Raw genomic sequence first — 22,020 nt, 5'->3', positions numbered from 1 at the left:
CAGGAACGGAATCCGACATAAAATACAATCAACCTTAAATATGAAAGACATACCGGATCGGCCGAGGCCCGGGTTAACCCACGGGACGCTGCTGGAAGATGGATTAGTGTGGGTCGAAGACAGAGACAAAGAAGAGGAGGAAGACGAGTGCATCAGCAGCGAGAGAAGAAGGAATGGAAGAGTTCAGGACTGAGAGTAGAGACTCTGAATGTTGGGACGATGACGAGAAAAGCTAGAGAGCTGGTGGACACGATGAAGAGGAGGAGGAAGGTTGACGTGTGTCCAGGAGACCAGGAGGAAAGGAAGCAAGGAAAGAAGCTGAGGAGCAGGATTCAAGTTGTTTATAACGGAGGAGAGGAAAGAGGGATGGAGGAGGAGTTATCTTGAAGGAGGAGTTTGTGCAGAGTGTTCTAGAGCAGGGGTCCCCAACCACCGGGCCGCGGCCCGGTACCGGTCCGTGAGGCTTTGTTACCGGGCCGCAAAGAAAGAACAACTAATGTATACAATTTCCGTTGTATCGATTATTAGCGTCTAAAAGGTGTTTTATTTTGAAAAACGACCGGATTTTCTCCAACGTAACAATCGCGTCTTGATACGTTGCTAAAAAAAAACAGCCGTGAACTCGCGAAAATTAATAAAAAGAAACAAAAGTCTTTGGAGCGCTTTTTTGCTAAGGAAAAAAGTCCTACTGAGGAGGAGAAAGAGGAGGAAGAGGAGGAGGAAGAAGAGGAGGTGATGACCTCCAAGAAGAGAAACCAGGACTAAGACTTAAAACTCGGGTATCAACAGCTGACTGGCTTCGTTAACGAGCAATGAAGGGTTCAAAACTGCTTCGGGACATAGAGAACAAGAATCTGGATTAAAAAACAAGAATGTGGAATTTATGGGGAAAAAAAACCATGAAGGACAGAAGTAATTATTGGGACAACAATTTATGGTGAGTAGATGTTGTGTTATTGCAAGTGCATAATATAAAGTTTATTGGTAAGATTATATTCCTCTTTTTAAATGTAATTATACCCCCCTCCCCCCCCCCGCGAAAAAAATTCACGGCATAAAATCGGTCCGTGGCAGGAAAAAGGTTGGACCACTGAGTTAGAGGAGAAGGAGAACACATGTGGGTAGTAAAATCTACTTGTCAATTTAGAGATGGAAATTATAAAGGATTAAAAATCACATGCATCTCGACTTAATCTGGGGGTTCGGCCTCATCTAAATAAATCTTAAAAAACGAGTTAAACTACATCTTGGAGAAGAAAGCAGAATATTCATAGTTTAGGTGTAGCCAAAGGTACTAGTACTACTTGGAGCCAATATTCAAACCACCAACCTTTCGGTCACTGAATGACCGAGCCGGTCTACCAATTGAGCCACACCCACTCTATAAAGCTTTTTATATAAATTAAATAGCATTCTGGACAGTCCCCTGGGAGGGGATACATCTTATATAAAGCGTTCTCCGATATTTCGCCACTGAAGCTACACGGTTTGTACCAGAGAGAAGGCAATCTGCTTTTAGAAGTTGGGTAAGAGTGCTGTAGAATATTTGTAAAGCATCAGTACTAACACATAAGATGTCTCAAAGCTTTGACCTTTGGCCTCCAGGCATGCAGCATGGAGCCCCCCTTAGCCCACTCATTTTTCTGTTTGCTTTAGAGCATCGAGATGCTGCCATTAGATACAACACAAATATATTTATACTCAGTATTCGACAACAGTCATGAATAAAATGACTCTTCGGGAGTAAAGAAGAAAAGAAATGAACATCTGATTTGTTACGGTCAAATGCTATAAATCTTTTTACAAATGGACCGGTTGAAACATGTACATATTTCTATACACAAATGTAGTATAAATGAACTAAACGTTGTTCACAAACGTCTTTAAAATGTAAACTGTAAAAGTCCTGAAGGATCATTCATGTTGGCTCGTTTACCTTGTTGGTGCTTTTGATGCCGACAAACGTCTGGCCGAGCGGCACCGGTCTGAAGCGACTGTCGAAGAAGAACAGGCCGATGTAGGGGTTCACGTGCAGGAAGGAGGCCACGTCCAGATAGTTGGGCAGCGTCGCCGACAGTCCCAGGATCCGGATCATGCTCTGGGTGGACTCCACCTACGCACGCGGAAACACACGACAGCGTCAGTCCTCTGCATCCGGCCAGGCAGAAGCAACGGATGATCGCCTCAGCCGGGGGGGGGGTCTCTATCTCACCACCGCATTTCATCTGGATCTGATCCAGAACAAGCTCAGGAAAAATAGATTTTAACATTGAAATCCCCATTTAAGGATTCAACAATCTGTTTCGTCCCCCCCCCCCTATGTTGCTGTAGCTGATCCAGGCGGGCTACACCCCAGACGCGTCGCCAGCGGCAGAATACAGACAGCATTGATTTTTCCTGGATCTGGTAGTCGACAGAAACCCTGTAAAACTACACATTAGAATTTATAGAGCGTCATAAATCATCGTCAAGCTTCTCATGACACTTCGGTAGAGCACAGAATATTAACCCACAGAGGAGCCCCGTGACGGAGCAGCATGACCGGGCAGCCAGAGTCGATGCTGAACGCTCTGCAGAACTGGGGGAGGACAGTATTTAGTGTCACATAAAGGTCCACAGAGTAAAACATCAAAGTCGTAGCTGCTGCCTCAGGAATCACTTCCATAGAAAGGAGAATGCAGTTATTTCATGAAGGGATTCCACATGAACGTGTCTGAAGATCAGAGGAAGAGAAACGCCGACGACTCAAAAGCTACTCCGACTGACAAAACACTCGCAATCACGGCAGCAGAAAAGTTATTTCAGTTCAAGAGGAATAACATCTGGTGGTTTTTTATTATGGTAGAAACGCCAGATGTTATAATAACCCACAAACGTATGCAGACATTTTGGAAAGAAACTTTGTCATGTCAATTTCGCAGTTTTAAAAAAATCCCTCAGATATATTTTTTGTTTTTCATGGCTGCAGAATTTCTTTTTTGGGGGGGGAGTTATATACAAGTGCATGTAAAAGAATATAAAATGATAGTAAATGGAAATGGAGGGAAGCAAGAGGCGTAACAGAGATGACAAAGACTGACCTGTCTCAGGGTCCTGGCCACCAGGCTCTCCAAGACTGGCCCTCGATCTTCATGGAGAAGGTGGACTTCGTCCAAGATTAGGAGGCGCACGATTTGTGACAGAGCAACATCACCAACACTCTTCCTGGTGACCACATCCCACTTTTCTGGAGTCGTCACCAACATCTGTGAACAAAGAGACACGGAGAACACCAAATCAGAAAAAGCTGCAAGGTCTGAGAAGAAGGGGCAAATATAGAGTAGGAATCGACCGATTACTGATTACTGATTACTGCCACGGCCGTTTATCGGATATCTATTCATCAGGTGCTTCTGGAGATCTGATCATCAGAATTTGTGTTTTTCTGCAAGTGCACAAAAGATGAGCATCTAAAAAAAAACCAATGTACCCCGTCTTTATTTAGATTTGAGACTTTATTGAAGGCTAACATAATTTTTTTTCAAACTGGTACTCATCACGCGCGTCCTACCGTCTGTCGCGTGTCCTACCGCCTGGCGCGTGTCCTACCGCCTACCGCGTGTCCTACCGTCTACCGCGTGTCCTACCGCCTACCATGTGTCCTACCGCCTGCCGCGTGTCCTACCGCCTGCCCCGTGTCCTACCGCCTGCCGCGTGTCCTACCGCCTGCCGCGTGTCCTACCGCCTACCGCGTGTCCTAACGCCTACCGCGTGTCCTACCGCCTACCATGTGTCCTACCGCCCTGCCGCGTGTCCTACCGCCTGCCGCGTGTCCTACCGCCTGCCGCGTGTCCTACCGTGTGTCCTACCGCCTACCGCGTGTCCTACCGCCTACCGCGTGTCCTACCGCCTACCGCGTGTCCTACCGCCTACCATGTGTCCTACCGCCTGCCGCGTGTCCTACCGCCTGCCCCGTGTCCTACCGCCTGCCGCGTGTCCTACCGTGTGTCCTACCGTCTACCGCATGTCCAACCGCCTACCTCGTGTCCTACCGCCTGCCGCGCGTCCTACTGCCTGCAGCGTGTCCTACCGCCTACCGCGAGTCCTACCGCCTACCACGCGTTCTACCGCCTGCCCCGTGTCCTACCGCGCGTCCCACCGCCTGCCGCGCGTCCTACCACCTACCGCGTGTCCTACCGCCTACCGCGTATCCTACCGCGAGTCCTACCACCTACCGCGTGTCCTACCGCCTACCGCATATCCTACCGCGCGTCCTACCGCCTACCGCGTGTCCTACCGCATATCCTACCGCGAGTCCTACCACTTACCGCGAGTCCTACCGCCTACCGTGTGTCCTACCGCCTACCGCATATCCTACCGCGTGTCCTACCGCCTACCGCGTGTCCTACCATCCTCTGATATATTACATTCAGAACGTCCTGCTCATGTGAGCAAATAACTCAGACTCTAAAACTAAGATCAATAATTTCCCGGTGACACATGATTCATCGCTTGTTATATAATCTACTACTTCCTCCCTGCAAAAAAATAAAGTAAAATAAATAAACAACTGAAGGTTGCAATTTGCTTATCTTTCTGACACCGAAACATTTGCCTCATCGGAGCTGGTAATTATACGTATGTGCTCACAACGCCTACGCGTCACACCACTCTGCAGTCCAGAATGCCCACCTGAGTTTGAAACTAAAATCCACAAGTGCTGACCTTGTGGATTTTATCACTCAAGCATGAATTTATCTGACATGTCAGGTGTGTGAGAGAACCCACGGTGATCAATATCTCCACACAAGCTAGCTGTACATGCAGGTTCAAGGCAAGACAAACTGTGAAAGAGAGAAGTTGTGAGAAGGATTTTATTTTAACTTTTTAAACTGAACACGTTCTATAATAATTGCGTGCAGCAGTGGGTGGGAGTGGGAGTGAAGAGCTTTTAGCTCAATGGAAGGAAGCATCACCAGGTCACACCTTTGCTGATGCTTCCATTCCACTAATCACACAGATGTTTATGCATCTGTTGACAAGCGATGGAATAGTATTAAAGAAAATATTCTGAATCTGAACATGACCAGAGATAGATAAAGGTGTATCTATAATGAGTACAATTTAATGGGGTTTACGGTTTCATCGCTTTTAACCGTTTCCAACCAAAGACAAGATTAGCCATATATGATAATACTATTTTTCTGCATGTGCCTCCGATGAATGAATGAATGAATTCATTTTATTTCTGATCACGTTTCAATAAAAAAGAAACAAAGGACAATATCTCCATATACTTATTAGATTAGGTTGAAGCAAATGCTTATTTGGAACCTACCCCCCCCCCCCCCCCCAAAAAAAGTGTAGAAGTTGGAGAGGAGCACTCAGCTGCTAATGCTAGCCACAGAACAAAACAATAATTACCCTGGTGTTATTGCCACTCCCTTTCTGTGCCCTGCTCATCTATTGATCCATGTTTCTGCTCATTTTAGCTGCTACGATGCCTGATAGGAGCTTCCATGTGGGGCTGTGGCAGGTTATAGGCCGGTAGCTTGATGGTACTGTTCCCTTGTGGGGGACCTTCATGATGAGGACTGTCCGACCTTGGGTTAGCCACTCTGGTTGGGTTACCTGCTTTAGCAGCGGATTCATTTGTGCTGCTAGGTGTTCATGAAGTGCAGTTAGCTTCTTGAGCCAGTAGGCGTGAATCATGTCCCTGGAGCCGTCACGCTCAACAGGATATCTGCTGTTGAAATGACTACTGGGTCTTGCCAGCCGTTGGGCGTTAGCCTTGTGCCTTGTCTCTTTTTACCAGATACTCTTCCAGTATTGTTCAGTCTCAGCCCTGGGTGGGTCTGCTGTGATGTTGCTACCCTGCCACTGAGAGTACACCTTAGCTGGGTTGGTGGAGAACATCATGTCTATTCTCCTGGCCTCTACTTCTCTTGTGTACCTCTTTAGGCGGGTAGCTAGGGCTGTGAACCTTTGCTTAGTCTCCACTTCCTCAGCTGTGGACAGCTTGCTGTATTTCTTGGGCAGTTCTTTCTTAAGATTCACACCTCTGCTCAGCTCATTCAGGAGGCTAACTTCTCTCCATGTGGCCATGATTATTGCCTCGCGCCTCCTTTTCCATGGAGGTCCCTGCTCCTTCCGGCTGCTCATGATGTTCATCTTGTAGCCAAGTGTCTCTCCCTAGGATTACTGATGCTGCATCTATCAGCCGATTGGTCTCTGTGATATTTGCAGTAGGAACACTTAGCAGTGCTGTGTTTACATCCTCCAGTAGAGATTCTGATGGTACTTTGTTACTAAGCTTTGGCCAGCAGGAGGTAGCCGAGTTCCCCCAGGTCAGCTGCTCTCCCCATCAGCTCTGTTCTTGGGACTTTGTACCCAATCTCAATGTTTTGGGGTGATGAATCCTCCCAGGCTCCCCAGGTTGCGTTCAATCTCTAACTGCAATAGCAACTTCTTCCTTCGGATATTCAAACATTGAGCTGTTTTTTCTTGCTCAGCGTGGATGTGGCGTTTTGAAGCAACCATTCTTCCTACATTCTCTGCGTGTACCCCCGTTCCCTTGGGTTGCTACAGTAGTAGCACTCTATCAATGCCCTGTTCCCCGACCTGCCCCACCTACGTCTTGTTCCAGTAACTAACTTGTCATCAGGGTGTCCTGGTTCCCCAACACCTGACACAAACCTTGTTAACCCGGGCGACGTTCGAGCCGGTGTGACTATTTATCCTTGTATTTTGACAATGTCGTCATAACCAAAATATGGAATCATCTACATATGGCAAGATTCCTTGAATTATTGTGCTATTATTTTTGGGGCCATTTCGGTCACAAGTGTTTAACAAGACATTTGGGCATGCTGCTCTCATTGGAAGAAGAAAAACACTTAATTGTTGCAGGCTGTGAGGCATCGCCGCCTCGGATGACTTTGCATGATAATCCCTCTCAGGAAAGAGGGAAGGGCTCGGAACTCAAGGATGATACTTACTTGCATGCTACCATGAACATGACAGGATATCTCCAAACTCTGTTCGGACAGTAACTATCACAGCCATAGAGAAAGGGGAATGTAGGAGGAAGATGAAGTGGCTTATGCCGGTGAAAGGTAACTTAACTTATTACCCTCGCCGAAGGGGAGGCGAGGGTATTGCAATTGGGTTTGATTGCTTGCTTGCTTGTCTGTCCGAGCGCATAACTCAATAACTAGTAACCCAATCGACTTGAAAGCAAGGTTCTGTCCGTGGCTCGGTCCTCCCCGAAAATGGCGTTGATCCGGATCTGGATCCAGATTCTACAATTATTTTTACAACTGGAATTGTGCCTGTGCTGTAACGTGGGAGTGTCACTTTAAGAGGGAGGGACACGAATGGCATGATGGGAAAAAGAGTCCAGAAGGAGTCTTGTAGTACGTTCTGGAGCAGCAAGCTAGAGCAGGTTTGGCCCCTCTGATCCGGAAGCCCTGTTTACTGTCTCACAAGATCCAATAGTCTATTGGAGGCGGGGTCTGCAATCTCTGATTGTCTTTCTAGTTAAGTTGTAAAGTTCTGTCAAAGCGGAATGTTTCAGTTCTCTTGTTTTACTTCATACTGTGCTCACATGCATTGTAGGAGTAGTGAAGGATAAAGGAATATTATTCAGTACTGTGGGAGTACCAGTCTCTCTCTTCTATATTCTGTAAAAGGCTGAAATCATGACAGAACCCAAACTGAACTTCAAAAGTGTATGGAGGCTTTATGGAAGTGCACGGACACCAGTGCAGTCCCAGGGTGGGATGGGAGGGGGAAAGAGGTTGAGAAAAGAGCTGAATGTGACGAGGAAATGTATTCACATGGTGTGATAAAATGCTACTTCGGTAGACCTTCAGATTAACTGACACTGGCCTCATTTCCGAGGAATAAACCCTTACTTCTTTGAAACTTAAATCCCACTCGGCTTAAAATTAAACCCAGAGCAGAGCAATCTCTCAGATTCAGCTCTTTAGGATTTACCAGGTGTGCGTGTTATGTTTTTAAGCTGAGTCTACCTCTTTGCTCAGATCTGGAGGAGCCAGGACCTCCTGCTGAATGTTGCATGTCATGGAGCGGTCATCTCCTTTTCTTTGGCCTCATTGTAATAATTACATCATCTTTCCCTCTGTCGCTACTGAAAGGTTGAAATCAGATGTTCATCACAAGAAAACAACACGTAATTGGTGGGTTAAGCTCTGGAGCACCACGTTGACGTAATAGTGAAAGAATAATTTTGGTTTTATTGGGTAATGTAAAATGATTTAATTTAACTACGTCTTCTATGTGATGCAAAAATGGAGTTGTAATAAGAGAGCAGCCGTCTGTGTTGTCCCTGAGAGAACACTGCTTTGGGGCAATGAGTGCAGCTGGGCTTTTGCAACGTTTAATGATTGTAACAATTCTGTCCTGATATTTCCGTGTCAGTGTTATTGATTACGGAAGAATTAGTTGATATATTAGTATGATATCACGTGTACCTCCGTCAACAGGGCCTTCAAGGGCAATTGTTTGAATAGGAAGAATGAGCACATGATAATAAAAATTAAGATAAAGAAACAGAACCTGTTCATGAACGTAATCGTATTTGTATTATGTAATTAATTTTGTTCCTGCTTAAAAACATGGACCAATGAAACAAGTAGTTTCATATCTTCTGCAAAAACATGATGCAATTATGTATCTGGGGGGAGGGGCATGATTTATTTAGCCTTAATTTGATATGCAGTTTAAGAGATGACAGGAAATATGGAACAGAGAGAGGAGGACAAATGGGTGTAGTAGACTAGAGGACAGTATTCACGATACAGGAAGTGGGGTTTGAACTCCACCTTCCTGCCCTGCAACAGATCTAAACCCAGAACCTATGTGACGTCCATTCGTACAATCCATTGAGAGGTCCTAGCTATACCCTGCCACGACCGCGAAGACATAAAAATGCCCCGAGCACATCAAGACAACTCTTTGGAAATACTTACCTGTGAGGAAAATGATTGGAATATTAGTATTACTGCACAACTAAAGACTTGGGACAGTGCTCACAGCTGTCGTTTTCCTCTCCATTTGCCCACAGCTGGAAATTCATTGGATTTCTGTCGGTCCCGATTTGATAAAACCTCCAGATGAATTACTCTATGACTCCGAGTTCTTCGAATTACAAACGGCAAAAATGGAATTGCAAGGACCAAATATTTCAATCTAATCCACTTGACGTTATTAGAAAAAATGCTGCGCGTGGAGCGCAAGTAGCCTTGAGATGGGTCGGCATCATGAGAGACTCCTTGTCTGTGTGCGTGCGCGTGTGCGTGTGCGTGCGTGTGCGAGTACCTGTGTTCGCAGGATCTCTCCTTTGGTAAGTTGCATGTCTCCAGTGAGTTCTTTAACAGAGATGCCCAGCGGCTCCAACCGCTTACTGAAGTAATTAGTCATCTCCGCTGCCAGAGCCTTCATAGGAGCCACATATATTATCTAGAGTAAAGAACACAGACTGAAACAGACTGGGGATGGGAAAGGCAAAGGGTAGGGCTGAGGTTGGACAGTGGGGGTACAAGCACAGGGACAAGCATGCGTTCCCCTGGCAACCAACACGATGGTGCCAGCCACTAGCATGGGTAACGGTTAATCGTGATGTGTAGTAAAAACTGTCTATTGCCACTGGGTGGCACTGTGCAATCCTGTTTGAGAGCAAGACCAAAGCCTTTTGGGTATCTGAATTATTGATCTGTCTGTTGGATTGGATGGTTTGTGATGGTATATGCAAATATTTTCAGACTAAGCATTTTGAATACATGCGTCTAATATTGTATCTCATAGCGTGGGTAAACATCAAGGTAGCAGAAGGAGGAGGACAGGGGGCCTCTGTACAACATGATCACAATAAAATGTAGCAGTTACAGAGCGGAATCAAACACGGTCCCTGTCAGCCATGTCTGATTAAGCCACACCCCCAAACATGATTCGGAGCGACAGATGAAACACCAGTCTTTACAACGATGCTGCTCTACTTTGTGCCTTATATGTCCCTTAATTGTGTCTTACGTGTCCCTTAAATGTTGTGGAAGATGTGAGTATATGCTGTAAAACAAATTGCCCTCCGAGGGACAAATCAATAAAAGTGAGGTGAAGTCTTTCATTTAGTAACGCACACGATAAGACAGAATAAGATGCCCCGTGCACCATAATCCAGAATCCAGAAGGCCTTGCCCAAATTATACTAGCAAGCAGGCTGGCTATCTTACCAACAAGCTAGCAGTCAATCCCAAGCGGCCCGTCCAGCAGTAGGCAGAATGTCATTTGGGTTATCAAGAGTTAACTAGTGCTTCATTAAGTGACACCTCAGGAGGGGTCAACAGTGACAACCAGTGTCCTGGAGTGACCCAACTTCATGTTACCACATATGGTGCATCACATTAACCGACCTCGGCATGTTCTTCCCCATTTATGTGGTGCCAAATGACTCTAGTAGCTAACCACACGCATGATTCTGGCCATGACCAAACCAAACAAGAGCCTGTTTGGTTTACCCTACTTGTCTGTATCTGTGCTTGAACATGGCATCATTCAGAGCAGGAGTTACAGCTGAAGACTCTGAAGAAGGAGTTCTGGAATGAAAAGCGGTTCCGTTTCTACCATCTCAATGCGTTACACCAGCGGCTTCAGGGGTGGGGCCGTGTGATCACGGACATGTAATCCGCAGGGGGGGTTAAAAAAATGAGATTTTAAAAAAAAGAAAGAAAATGGTACAAGGGAACTTTGCTCTCTTCCCGTGTTCCTGTTTCTCACCAGATCTTAGCCACTCTGTTTCCAAGCACATATTTTGCTGAAAGGTTTGGCAGACAGAATACCGAGTTCACAGGGCGACTTAGTGACTTTGATGCTCAGAAAACTAATTTTGTTCTTTTCAGCAATCCGTTTATAGTCGACATGTAAAAGGCAGCTGGTGATATTCAAAGGGAGCTTCTGGACCCCAATCCAGTGACAGACTTAAAACAGTTGTTACATGTTACATTTCCAAAAATATGGCGCTGAGGTAGCTAAAAAATGATGCCATACATATAGCTTGGGCTCATGTTTACGTAAATGTCTCCTGTAATGACGGGGCATGCTGGTAAATGTATTTTTAATATTTTTAATTGATTAATGTCTGTGTAGGTTCTCAGTCATCCGGGTCATGGAAAATCATGATGAGCAAAGAAGGAGAGTCAACTGGAATTGTTCAAGTTAGATCAAAGACGTTTCACTTCGAACCCAAAAGTCTTCTTCAGTTCTGAGAGACTGGAGGAGAGTTTAGATACTCTTGTTGGAGCAGAAAACAAAGAAGGGACTGAAACCACCAAGGCAATCAGACTCCCCAGGAGTACTAGCATTAACCTTATGAATGCCAATGACTCCAGGGGACTATTGAGCCAAGGAACTCGTCCAGGTTTTTGCTGGCATGTAGGGATCTCCCTGCTGCTGCAGAAGGGGGATTGGAGAGGGCTGGCCTTTCTATGCATTGACTATAACATACATTCAAAGCTGCCCTGTACCTGTGAGGAGAGGGACCAGGCAGGTGTATTATTGATCCAGGGACAGGAGGCTATGGGACAGGCTTTCCCCAGAATTAAATATTTTCAACCAGGTGTAACTGGGAGAAAAGTACAGCATGTTGGATTTGTTGTTGGACTGCTGACCTCCAAGATAACCTTGGGTGGAGAACCACCCGAATGCAAGTTCTGGGAACAGCTGCTCATTCTGCATTCAAATTGAAACCTTAGAACATTTGGTGGTGGCTTCCTATTGCGTTTGGATCTTGAGTTTACTGAGGGTGTTGGTGGAGGCATTGGGAGAGCCTCTTTTTTATATTTTGTCGAAAATATTCCCTCAGAAAAATCAAAACACAGGGTTTAAATGTATCTTCACAACAGTGACACTGGAAGAGCAGGAAAAAGTCGTGTGGAGCTCCTCTGTCGATAGCAGCCTTCTACACTACCGCAGTGACAACTGTTGCCCTGTAGGTGGAAGCAGAGCTGCTCTTCGATCAGCGATCCGCATATATTATAAGAGACTCCCCGAACCCAGAGCTGCTACAGCGAACCCAAGAATAATACTGTGATGGTTATTAAATGGTGAAACCAGCCTACGCTCGACTGCCGATAACCAACGAGTGGAAAGAGGTAGAAACAAACTTCTATCCTGATGAAAGAAGAGACTTTACGCTTTCTTTCAGTCGGTTCCGTGTTGTGGGTGGGTCTTGAACTATTGGACAAAATGCTTGAAAACGTCCAGCAGTGATTGGGGCATGTTGAAACAGTGTCCCGACACATTCTGTGTTCAGTTGGATGAACCCGTGTCACATGGCATCAAACTGTGCAGCAATGCATGAGCCCAGTGCCGGGGTCTCTGCCCTGGGTCTCTGCCCTGGGTCTCTGCCCTGGGTCTCTGATCTGGGTCTCTGCAGTCTCTGCCCTGGGTCTCTGCCCTGGGTCTCTGCCCTGGGTCTCTGCCCTGGGTCTCTGCCCTGGGTCTCTGCCCTGGGTCTCTGCCCTGGGTCTCTGATCTGGGTCTCTGCCCTGGGTCTCTGCCCTGGGTCTCTGCCCTGGGTCTCTGCCCTGGGTCTCTGCCCTGGGTCTCTGCCCTGGGTCTCTGCCCTGGGTCTCTGCCCTGGGTCTCTGCCCTGGGTCTCTGCCCTGGGTCTCTGCCCTGGGTCTCTGCCCTGGGTCTCTGCCCTGGGTCTCTGCCCTGGGTCTCTGCCCTGGGTCTCTGCCCTGGGTCTCTGCCCTGGGTCTCTGCCCTGGGTCTCTGCCCTGGGTCTCTGCCCTGGGTCTCTGATCTGGGTCTCTGATCTGGGTCTCTGATCTGGGTCTCTGATCTGGGTCTCTGCCCTGGGTCTCTGCCCTGGGTCTCTGCCCTGGGTCTCTGCCCTGGGTCTCTGCCCTGGGTCTCTGCCCTGGGTCTCTGCTCTGGGTCTCTGATCTGGGTCTCTGATCTGGGTCTCTGATCTGGGTCTCTGCTCTGGGTCTCTGATCTGGGTCTCTGATCTGGGTCTCTGATCTGGGTCTCTGCTCTGGGTCTCTGCTCTGGGTCTCTGCTCTGGGTCTCTGATCTGGGTCTCTGATCTGGGTCTCTGATCTGGGTCTCTGATCTGGGTCTCTGATCTGGGTCTCTGATCTGGGTCTCTGATCTGGGTCTCTGCCCTGGGTCTCTGCTCTGGGTCTCTGATCTGGGTCTCTGCTGTGGGTCTCTGATCTGGGTCTCTGCTCTGGGTCTCTGATCTGGGTCTCTGCCCTGGGTCTCTGCCCTGGGTCTCTGATCTGGGTCTCTGATCTGGGTCTCTGATCTGGGTCTCTGATCTGGGTCTCTGCCCTGGGTCTCTGCCCTGGGTCTCTGCCCTGGGTCTCTGATCTGGGTCTCTGATCTGGGTCTCTGATCTGGGTCTCTGATCTGGGTCTCTGATCTGGGTCTCTGATCTGGGTCTCTGATCTGGGTCTCTGATCTGGGTCTCTGATCTGGGTCTCTGCCCTGGGTCTCTGCCCTGGGTCTCTGATCTGGGTCTCTGATCTGGGTCTCTGCTCTGGGTCTCTGCTCTGGGTCTCTGCTCTGGGTCTCTGCTCTGGGTCTCTGATCTGGGTCTCTGATCTGGGTCTCTGATCTGGGTCTCTGATCTGGGTCTCTGATCTGGGTCTCTGATCTGGGTCTCTGATCTGGGTCTCTGATCTGGGTCTCTGATCTGGGTCTCTGATCTGGGTCTCTGCCCTGGGTCTCTGCCCTGGGTCTCTGATCTGGGTCTCTGATCTGGGTCTCTGATCTGGGTCTCTGATCTGGGTCTCTGATCTGGGTCTCTGATCTGGGTCTCTGATCTGGGTCTCTGATCTGGGTCTCTGATCTGGGTCTCTGATCTGGGTCTCTGATCTGGGTCTCTGCCCTGGGTCTCTGCCCTGGGTCTCTGATCTGGGTCTCTGATCTGGGTCTCTGATCTGGGTCTCTGATTGGTGCTGTGTGCGTGTCAGACCTTGAATTCGTCCTTCTTGATGACGCCGCCAGGTTGCAGATGCTGTCGAATCTCGTGAAGGACAGTCAGCATGGCGATGTTGGTCTTTCCAGCGCCGGTCGGCGCGCAGATGAGAAGGTTTTCATTGGTGCTGTAGGCCGTCTCGAACACCAAGGACTGGATCCTGTTCAGACGCTTCATCCCTTTGAACACCAGCTGCCCCATCTGAGCCAACAGGGAGGGAAGGACACAACGAAGGGTCAGGAGAGGACCGACCGGTACGTGAAGCAGGTATCCAGAAGGGAAAAAACGTCAACTCCAGGAAAGGGATCACTAAATGTACGGAAGAACCCAAAGTGAGATCGGAACTTTCGGAAAGTGGTACAATGATGTGCAAAATGAGAAACCAAATAAAATCACAATGAGAGCAAATATGAATCAGTGACAAAGAAATAATACAAAATCTCAGTAGAAAGTACTCAGAGAGCACAGACCTCCCCCAAGCAGCTCGTTCCCCTCCTAACTGGATCTACACCGTCCACATGGTGATCTGGATCAGCACCAGAAGGTTCTAGATTGTTCTTTGTGTCTTTATACACCAACCAGGAAAAGTCAAAGTGAATCAGAGCTGATGTGTATTTTTAACTGATCTTTGAATCCGTAAATGGGTTTAATGTTAAAATGTAATATTTTTTCTTGACGTCATTCTGGATCCGATCCAGATAAAATTCAGTGGTGAGGTAGACCCCCCCCCCCCCCCCCTACTTACTGTGTCAAATTCCATCAACATCGATCAATAATCAACCGAGACATTGAGAACAAAGTTTGAATCTTCAATGTTGCTGACAATTTCAAACTGATCCAGAATCCAGGATCTTTCTGGAACATCCCCAGAATTTAATCATCTGTTCCCGGTAACATTCCCAACATTTCCAGAGAGTGTCATCGAGATCCATCCAGAAATCTTTGAGTCGTTTGCTAACGGAAGGACAGACAAACGTCTTGGCAGCGGTAACGATGAGTCCATGTGAGTTCACGTTTCCTCCCAACGCAGAGTTAGAAGCTTCTGGAATTACGGAAATACCTCAACAGACGAGCATTCCGAGACACGAGCCAGCCTGAGAGCAACATTTTGCTTTGAGACACGTGCATGAATTCGAGACACGTGCACGCTTCCAGATGCTGGCTCTAGATAACCGAGCGCTGCGAGCGCGCTTCAGGTTGCGTCTCTGAGTATTCGTGTAAGTGATGGATCCAAAGAAAGCGAGCGGTGAGGATGGCAGTGACAAGAAAAGACGCATGATGATGATGATGAAGATGAAGATGAAGTTATCCATCAACGTGACCGTGGTGTCCGTAAGTGATGGGACACGCCCGTACGAGCGGAGTACATGGACGATCCTCAAACAGAAGGATGTTACCAAGAACACAAAGCCTCCCAGAGGCATTAAAAAAGATGTGTCATTATGCACGCAAATACACACACACACACACACACACACGACGGAATTCCATTTACACCCTATAGCGGGCCCCCGTAAGCAATCCACACACACACACACACACACGTGTAGAGCTCACACGTGACATTGTGCCCGTCCATCAGCACCGATTGCACGGACACCTCGATGCTTTGGCCCCTCCCCCAACAGATTGCTCTAGCCAGAGTGAATAAGGTGAAAGACGGGCAGGTGATGAGCTCCACGCCTCATTGGCTGTACAAAGTGACTGTGTGGTCGGATCAGCTGTCACTCAAGCCGCCCTCTGCCTGACTTCACTATGGCAACAGAGTGAGGGTGACGGTCCTTAATCTCATGTTCCTGCTGACAAGTAGAGAAATGGGCCTCGTGAGGGACAGTCTGAGCTCCACACGGGGACATAAAGGAGGACAGAAACGTCCTGCTTCTGCACAGATGAAGCATTTCCTCCAGGACCTAGACACGAACACAAATACAAATGTGAAGTGACTTTGTGCAGTACAAATATTCACTAATGTCTCTCTTAACGTAAAACATAAAACTCAGAATGCTACAATAAGAATGAAACAGCTTGTGTTGGATTCCTGTACAAGAAAGGCCAGTGTTGTTCCGGATGTGCTACCTTTCTAACCCCCCCTCCACGGAAGGCTGCTGGTATAATTTATTCAACGATTCATTAGACAGATTTCATCACTTTCTCCTTCCTCTTCGTTTCACTTCAACACTCATAGAAAGAAATAATTAAAGAATGCATGTCAACCAAGGATATACGGAAAGCTGCTCAGCCCTGCAGCCAAGCAGAGAAAACGTGTTTATTAATACATCAAACTTTATCAGAATCCACCGGAAGCAGAGCTAGAAGTGGAGGAGATGAAGATGTTGAGGTTCTCCTTGGGAGAGACCAGGTTGGACAGGATTAAACATGAGACAATCAGAGGGACAGTGAAGTTTGGACGTTTTGGAAACAAGGTCAGAGAGACCAGACTTTGATGGTTTGGACATGTCCAGAGGAGAGACAGGGACTATATCGGCAGAAGGATGCTGAGGATGGAACTGCAGAGAACAGGACTAGAGGACGACCCAGGAGAAGAGACATGGACGTAGTGAGGGAGGACATGAGAGTGGCTGGTGTTGGGGACGACGATGCAAAGGACAGGGTGAAGTGGAGAAGGTTGGGTTGCTGTGGCGACCCCTCAGGGGACAAGAAGAAAGTACAGTGGTAGTAGTAGCAGTAGTTATTCCCAGGATTTCAGAAAGATCATGAGAATCAGAATACTTTCATTTACTTTCATTGATCCCAGAGGGAAGTTCTGTTTGGAACAGCGCTCAACGAGAAATGAAGACGATGCACACAGTGCAGTGATATAAATATAACACAGACAACAGAAAGTCTACAGCAATGCAGTGTATATTCCTATTGCACGGGAAGGAAAGACCTTCTCTGGCACGGAGTCTCAGTCTGGACTGATGGAGGGGGTGGACGGTGTCCAGGACGCTTCACAGACAGACAGACAGATTTCTCTTGGTCCCCGAAGGGAAATTCGTCTTCAATGACTGAACACCAAGGACACCATTACACATCACAGACAACAAATAACAATTGTTGTCCGACAGACAGATCGACAGACCGACAGACAGACAGACAGACAGACAGACAGACAGCACAACGGACAACAGACCGTACGACCAGGCCACTAGAGCCAGCGTACCGGGTAGCCATTTTCTGTTCCTGCCTACACAACCCATTTGAAAACTTTCTTAGCTTTGAACTTGAAGGTTTTTGCAGGAGAGGAATGTCACTGAAGCACATCATCATCATCATCATCATCACAGCAAGGTTTCTTCATCTCCTCTTTCCAACACCGGGATGCGAGTCCAGTCCACTGAGCACCCACTCATTAATATTCAGTTGTACTCTCATCCACGTGTCTCACACTTGAGTGGATGGTCCTCACTTTAGAACTGAGAATCCCTATATTCCTTAAAAATGTTAATATATGCAAATGTATGCGCGCCCGAGTTACTCAACTTAAACCTTAAATGCGGTGAGTAGAAATATGCTGCAGCTGAATAATCTTAAACCCTTTCCCCTTCAGTGTCCTCATCTTCCAGCTGGAGATACTGCTGTGTCTGCCAAACATGTCTCGGGGGTATGACGTCACCATGAAGGGGAACTAGTTACTATACTGCAATGAATATTATGCAGCTGTTAACATATTGGACCAACCGTTGAGATGCAGTGAAGAGATCGTTTCTCACTCAACCCTCATGGAGGGTTTTAGTTGTTCTGGAGTTCTGGTTTGGGGTCGAGGACAATTTAACAGCTGATGCCTTTGACTAAGACGCAACGCTGTTGTAATTAATACATGCAGAATGTGGTTTCATTGTGAAGCTGAACTATTAACTGTTAACTATTACCGTCTTATGTTGTTGTTGTCGATGTCGTTCTAAATATTGTTTGTGGAAAATCAACCATCTGAGAAAGATTAATATCTACGTCCTTTGCTCGCTTTTTGGAATGGAGCTGCTGACTTTGATCATTTCAGCAACTTTGTTTGCGGTGGCTCAGAGCTTGTCCGATCCCCGCCCCCTGCACGCTGGTCGGATCCAGTACTCTCGGGAATTTTTACTGGTTCTAAGGGATCAACAGCCGCCACAACCACATTTGGACCTACTTACGGAAGACCGTCTAATAGCGGATATCTCCCGGTATCGTGAGTATTTTAATACACGGAATAAAAACGGCAAAGTGCGGAAACGGGGAAGACGGGGAGGAGTCAGACAGAGACTGAAACGTCTGAATCTCCACCGTATACCCCTCCCCTCGATTCTACTCTGCAACGCCCAGTCCATCAGGAATAAGGTCGATGAGATCCAAGCCAATGTTACTCATCTGGAGAGATTCAGAAATGCATGTATCATGGCTTTCACCGAGACCTGGCTTACCCCAGAGGACCTGGACACTGACCTAACTCTCAGCGGTTTTGGTGCGCCGCTGAGGCTTGACAGGGACTCTGACGTCACAGGGAAATCCCAAGGGGGCGGTGTCTGCCTCTACGTCAACCAGCGGTGGTGTAAGAACATCACTGTCAGAGAGACTGTGTGCACTGAGGACATCGAGCTGCTGTCTGTGTCAGTGCGCCCCTTCTATCTCCCCCGCGAATTTCCCCAAATATTTGTCACTGTTGTGTACATTCACCCCAAAGCCAACATGAAGAACGCAGTGGCAACTATCCGTAACGTTACGGAAAGATTACAGTCCATCGCTCCTGATGCTCCTTGCTTCATCCTTGGTGACTTTAATCATTGTAACCTGAAATCGATGAGCAACCTTTATCAGTATATTTCTTGCCCTACCAGATTGAACAAAACTATTGATCTGTGTTATGGCTCAGTCAAAGGTGCTTATAAGTCTGTAGCCTTGCCCCCTCTCGGCTCTTCCGACCACAATACCATCTATCTTACTCCGATCTACAAGCCCCTCCTTAAAAGGACTAAGGCTGCCACCAGAGAAGTGGAGATGTGGACTGAAAATGCTGTTGAGGAACTTAAAGGAGCCCTTGAAAGCACAGACTGGAATGTTTTTGGTAGCTCAGATACTGATCTTGATGAGAGGGTTGACGTCATATCCTCGTATATTCGTTATCTAAAAGACACAATCATCCCTACTAAACGGGTGAAGGTGTTTGCTAATAACAAACCTTGGTTAAATAAAGCAGTGAAGGATGCACTGCACAAGAAACATGATGCCTTTTTACATGGTCATGATGGTGATAAGGCAGAAGCTAAAAAAGAGGTTAGATACGAAATTAAGAGGGCTAAGCTACAATATAAAAATAGAATAGAGGAGAAATTTCACAGCAATGAACTAAAAGCAGTGTGGGATGGTATGAAAGCCATGACAAGCCAGGCCAAAAAAAGTAATAAATCAATCACCATTGATGGTTTTAATTCAAATTCAGAGCTCGCAAATGCACTGAATGATTTTTATTTACGTTTTAATGATGAACATGATTTTACAGATGTACATGGTGACTTGTTTTTAGAGCTGAGTGAGTGTCTTACCTCCTCCCAGCCTGTAATCAGTGCCCATGCTGTCAGGTCCATGTTCCATAAATGTAAGATCAGGAAGAGCTGTGGGCCTGACATGATTTCAGGTAAATTTCTCAAAGTTTGTGCAGATCAGTTATGTTTTATTTTTACCGATCTTTTTAACTCATCACTGATCCAGCACAAGGTACCGAGACTGTGGAAGGAGTCTATTGTTGTGCCCGTGGCCAAGATCAAACACCCTAAAGAGCTCAATGACCTTAGGCCGGTAGCTCTCACCTCAATAGTGATGAAAAGCCTAGAGCGATTGGTCAAAGACATTTTGACCAACCAGGTTCAGGGCCTGCTCGACCCAATGCAATTTGCATATCGGGCTAATAGAGGGGTGGATGATGCTACTGCCTCCTTGCTTAATTACCTGTACAAGCATCTTGAGGGCACTAAAACTCATGCAAGGCTTTTATTTGTAGATTTCTCGTCAGCTTTTAACACAATTCAACCACACATTTTAGCTCGTAAACTACTGTCCACTTTTAATCTAGATGCAGGTTTAGTAAAATGGGTACTTGACTTTTTAACATGTAGACCCCAGTCAGTTAGGGCTAATGGTGCTCTATCCCAGAAGCGGCTGTCGTCCACAGGCTCGCCCCAGGGGTGTGTCCTGTCCCCATTATTATTTATTTTATACACAAATGACTGCCGGAGCAACCATAAAGATAGGCATCTTTTAAAATTTGCAGACGACACTGTTTTAATCAGTCTGCTCCAGGATGGTGAAGTCGAGCATGGGCCAGTCGTGGACCACTTTGTGGAGTGGTGCGACAACCACTTCCTTAAGTTGAACATTAACAAAACTAAAGACATGGCTATCGACTTCAGGAAAATATCAAACTCAACTGTACCAACTGCAATCAAGGGCTCTCTGGTCGAGTCAGTTGAGTCATACAAGTACCTGGGAACTGTGATCGATTATAAGCTGAAGCATGACCAAAACTCTTCTGCAATCTGCAAAAAGGGTCTGCAGAGACTCCACTTTCTGCGCAGACTGAACACTTTTAATGTGGACAAAACTTTGATGGTCTTATTTTATAAATCTTTTATCGAGTCCATTTTAACCTTCTGTATAATTTCCTGGTATGGAAATCTCACAGTGCAAAACAAAAACAGTTTGTCCAGCATTGTGAAGGTAGCGAGTAAAATCATTGGCTCACAGCAGCTTTCCTTGGCTGAAATCTTTGACCGGCAGGTGTTGCGGAAGGCACGGTCGATTCTGTCCACCTCGGATCACCCTCTCTTGGAGGAGTTTGCTCTCCTACGCTCTGGGCGGAGATACAAGCTCCCCAGGATCAAGAGCAATAGATTTAAATTTTCGTTTGTCCCGAGTGCAATAAATGTTCTTAACCTGCACTAACCTTCACTTGTCTGCACTGCTCAGCAGCACTTTATTCATTAGGGCCTCCATCCCAGAGATAGGACAGATTTATTTTTTATTTTTTTAAGGTTGTTTTTATTGTTGTTTTACTTTACATGTTCCATGTCGTCCTGTGGTATTATTGTTGTTGTTGTGACCTCTGCTGCAAAGCAAATTTCCCCTTGTGGGACAATAAAGCTCTGAACTGAACTGAACTGAAGACATGCATATATTATTCCAAAGACTGAATATATGGCTTTATATGTATGATCACAACGAGGGCCTGTCTCTTTTACTCTTTTAGTGATGTCACTACAGAATCTTGTCTGTCCATCCATCCGTCCATCCATCTTCTAATAGCTTGTCAGCTGCCTAAGCAGGGAAGCCCAGACTTCCCTCTCCCCGGCCACTTCCTCTAGCTCTTCCGGGGGGATCCCGAGGCGTTCCCAGGCCAGCCGAGAGACATAGTCTCTCCAGCGTGTCCTGGGTCTTCCCCGTGGTCTCCTCCCGGTGGGACGTACCCTGAACACCTCACCAGGGAGGCGTTCAGGAGGCATCCTGAATAGATGCTCCTCATCTGGCTCCTCTCAACGCGGAGGAGCAGCGGCTCTACTCCGAGCTCCTCCCGGATGACTGAGCTTCTCACCCGATCTCTAAGGGAGAGCCCCGCCCCCCTACGGAGGAAGCTCATTTCAGCCGAAGGTCTGTGCAGAGTCCGCATCACTGCAGACGCTGCACCGATCCGTCTGTCGATCTCCCGCTCCATCCTTCCCTCACTCGTGAACAAGACCCCGAGGTACTTGAACTCCTCCACTTGGGGCAGCATCTCCTCCCCGATCTGGGGGGTGAACTCCACCCTTTTCTTGTCTCGTCTGTTTTTAATACAATGTCATCTGAAGGCCTGAAGATCATGGTCATCCAATACTTTTCAGTCTTGTCTGTTCTGTTCAGAGATTTCTTCACATCATCTACATCTGTGACTGAATCAATCCACAAATTCTTGGTAAGAAACATTCAGAAATGTTGTTCTTGAATTGTTCCCGTATTGTCCAGTCTTTACAGTCTAAACTGCAGCAGAACATGGACCAGTTCTAACAAATCAATCCTCCTTTTTGCTG

The 22,020-nt window shown here is 47.0% G+C and overlaps 1 protein-coding gene across 1 annotated transcript in view; it reads right to left on the bottom strand.

Moving 5' to 3' along the window:
- ascc3 (activating signal cointegrator 1 complex subunit 3) overlaps window positions 1-22,020 on the bottom strand; it is an 87,802-nt gene that overhangs the window by 40,003 nt on the left and 25,779 nt on the right. Inside the window, exons 8-11 of the mRNA XM_068746803.1 lie at window positions 13,985-14,188; window positions 9,322-9,462; window positions 3,081-3,245; window positions 1,937-2,113 (exon numbers count right to left, since the gene is read on the bottom strand). Of these exons, the coding sequence (XP_068602904.1) occupies window positions 1,937-2,113; window positions 3,081-3,245; window positions 9,322-9,462; window positions 13,985-14,188 (687 nt within the window). The remainder of the gene's footprint in view (window positions 1-1,936; window positions 2,114-3,080; window positions 3,246-9,321; window positions 9,463-13,984; window positions 14,189-22,020) is intronic.

The sequence above is a fragment of the Brachionichthys hirsutus genome, chromosome 13 (assembly GCF_040956055.1).
Source record: "Brachionichthys hirsutus isolate HB-005 chromosome 13, CSIRO-AGI_Bhir_v1, whole genome shotgun sequence".
In the NCBI taxonomy this organism is placed as follows: Eukaryota; Metazoa; Chordata; class Actinopteri; order Lophiiformes; family Brachionichthyidae; genus Brachionichthys; species Brachionichthys hirsutus.
This window is presented reverse-complemented; position numbering and strand designations above follow the sequence as displayed.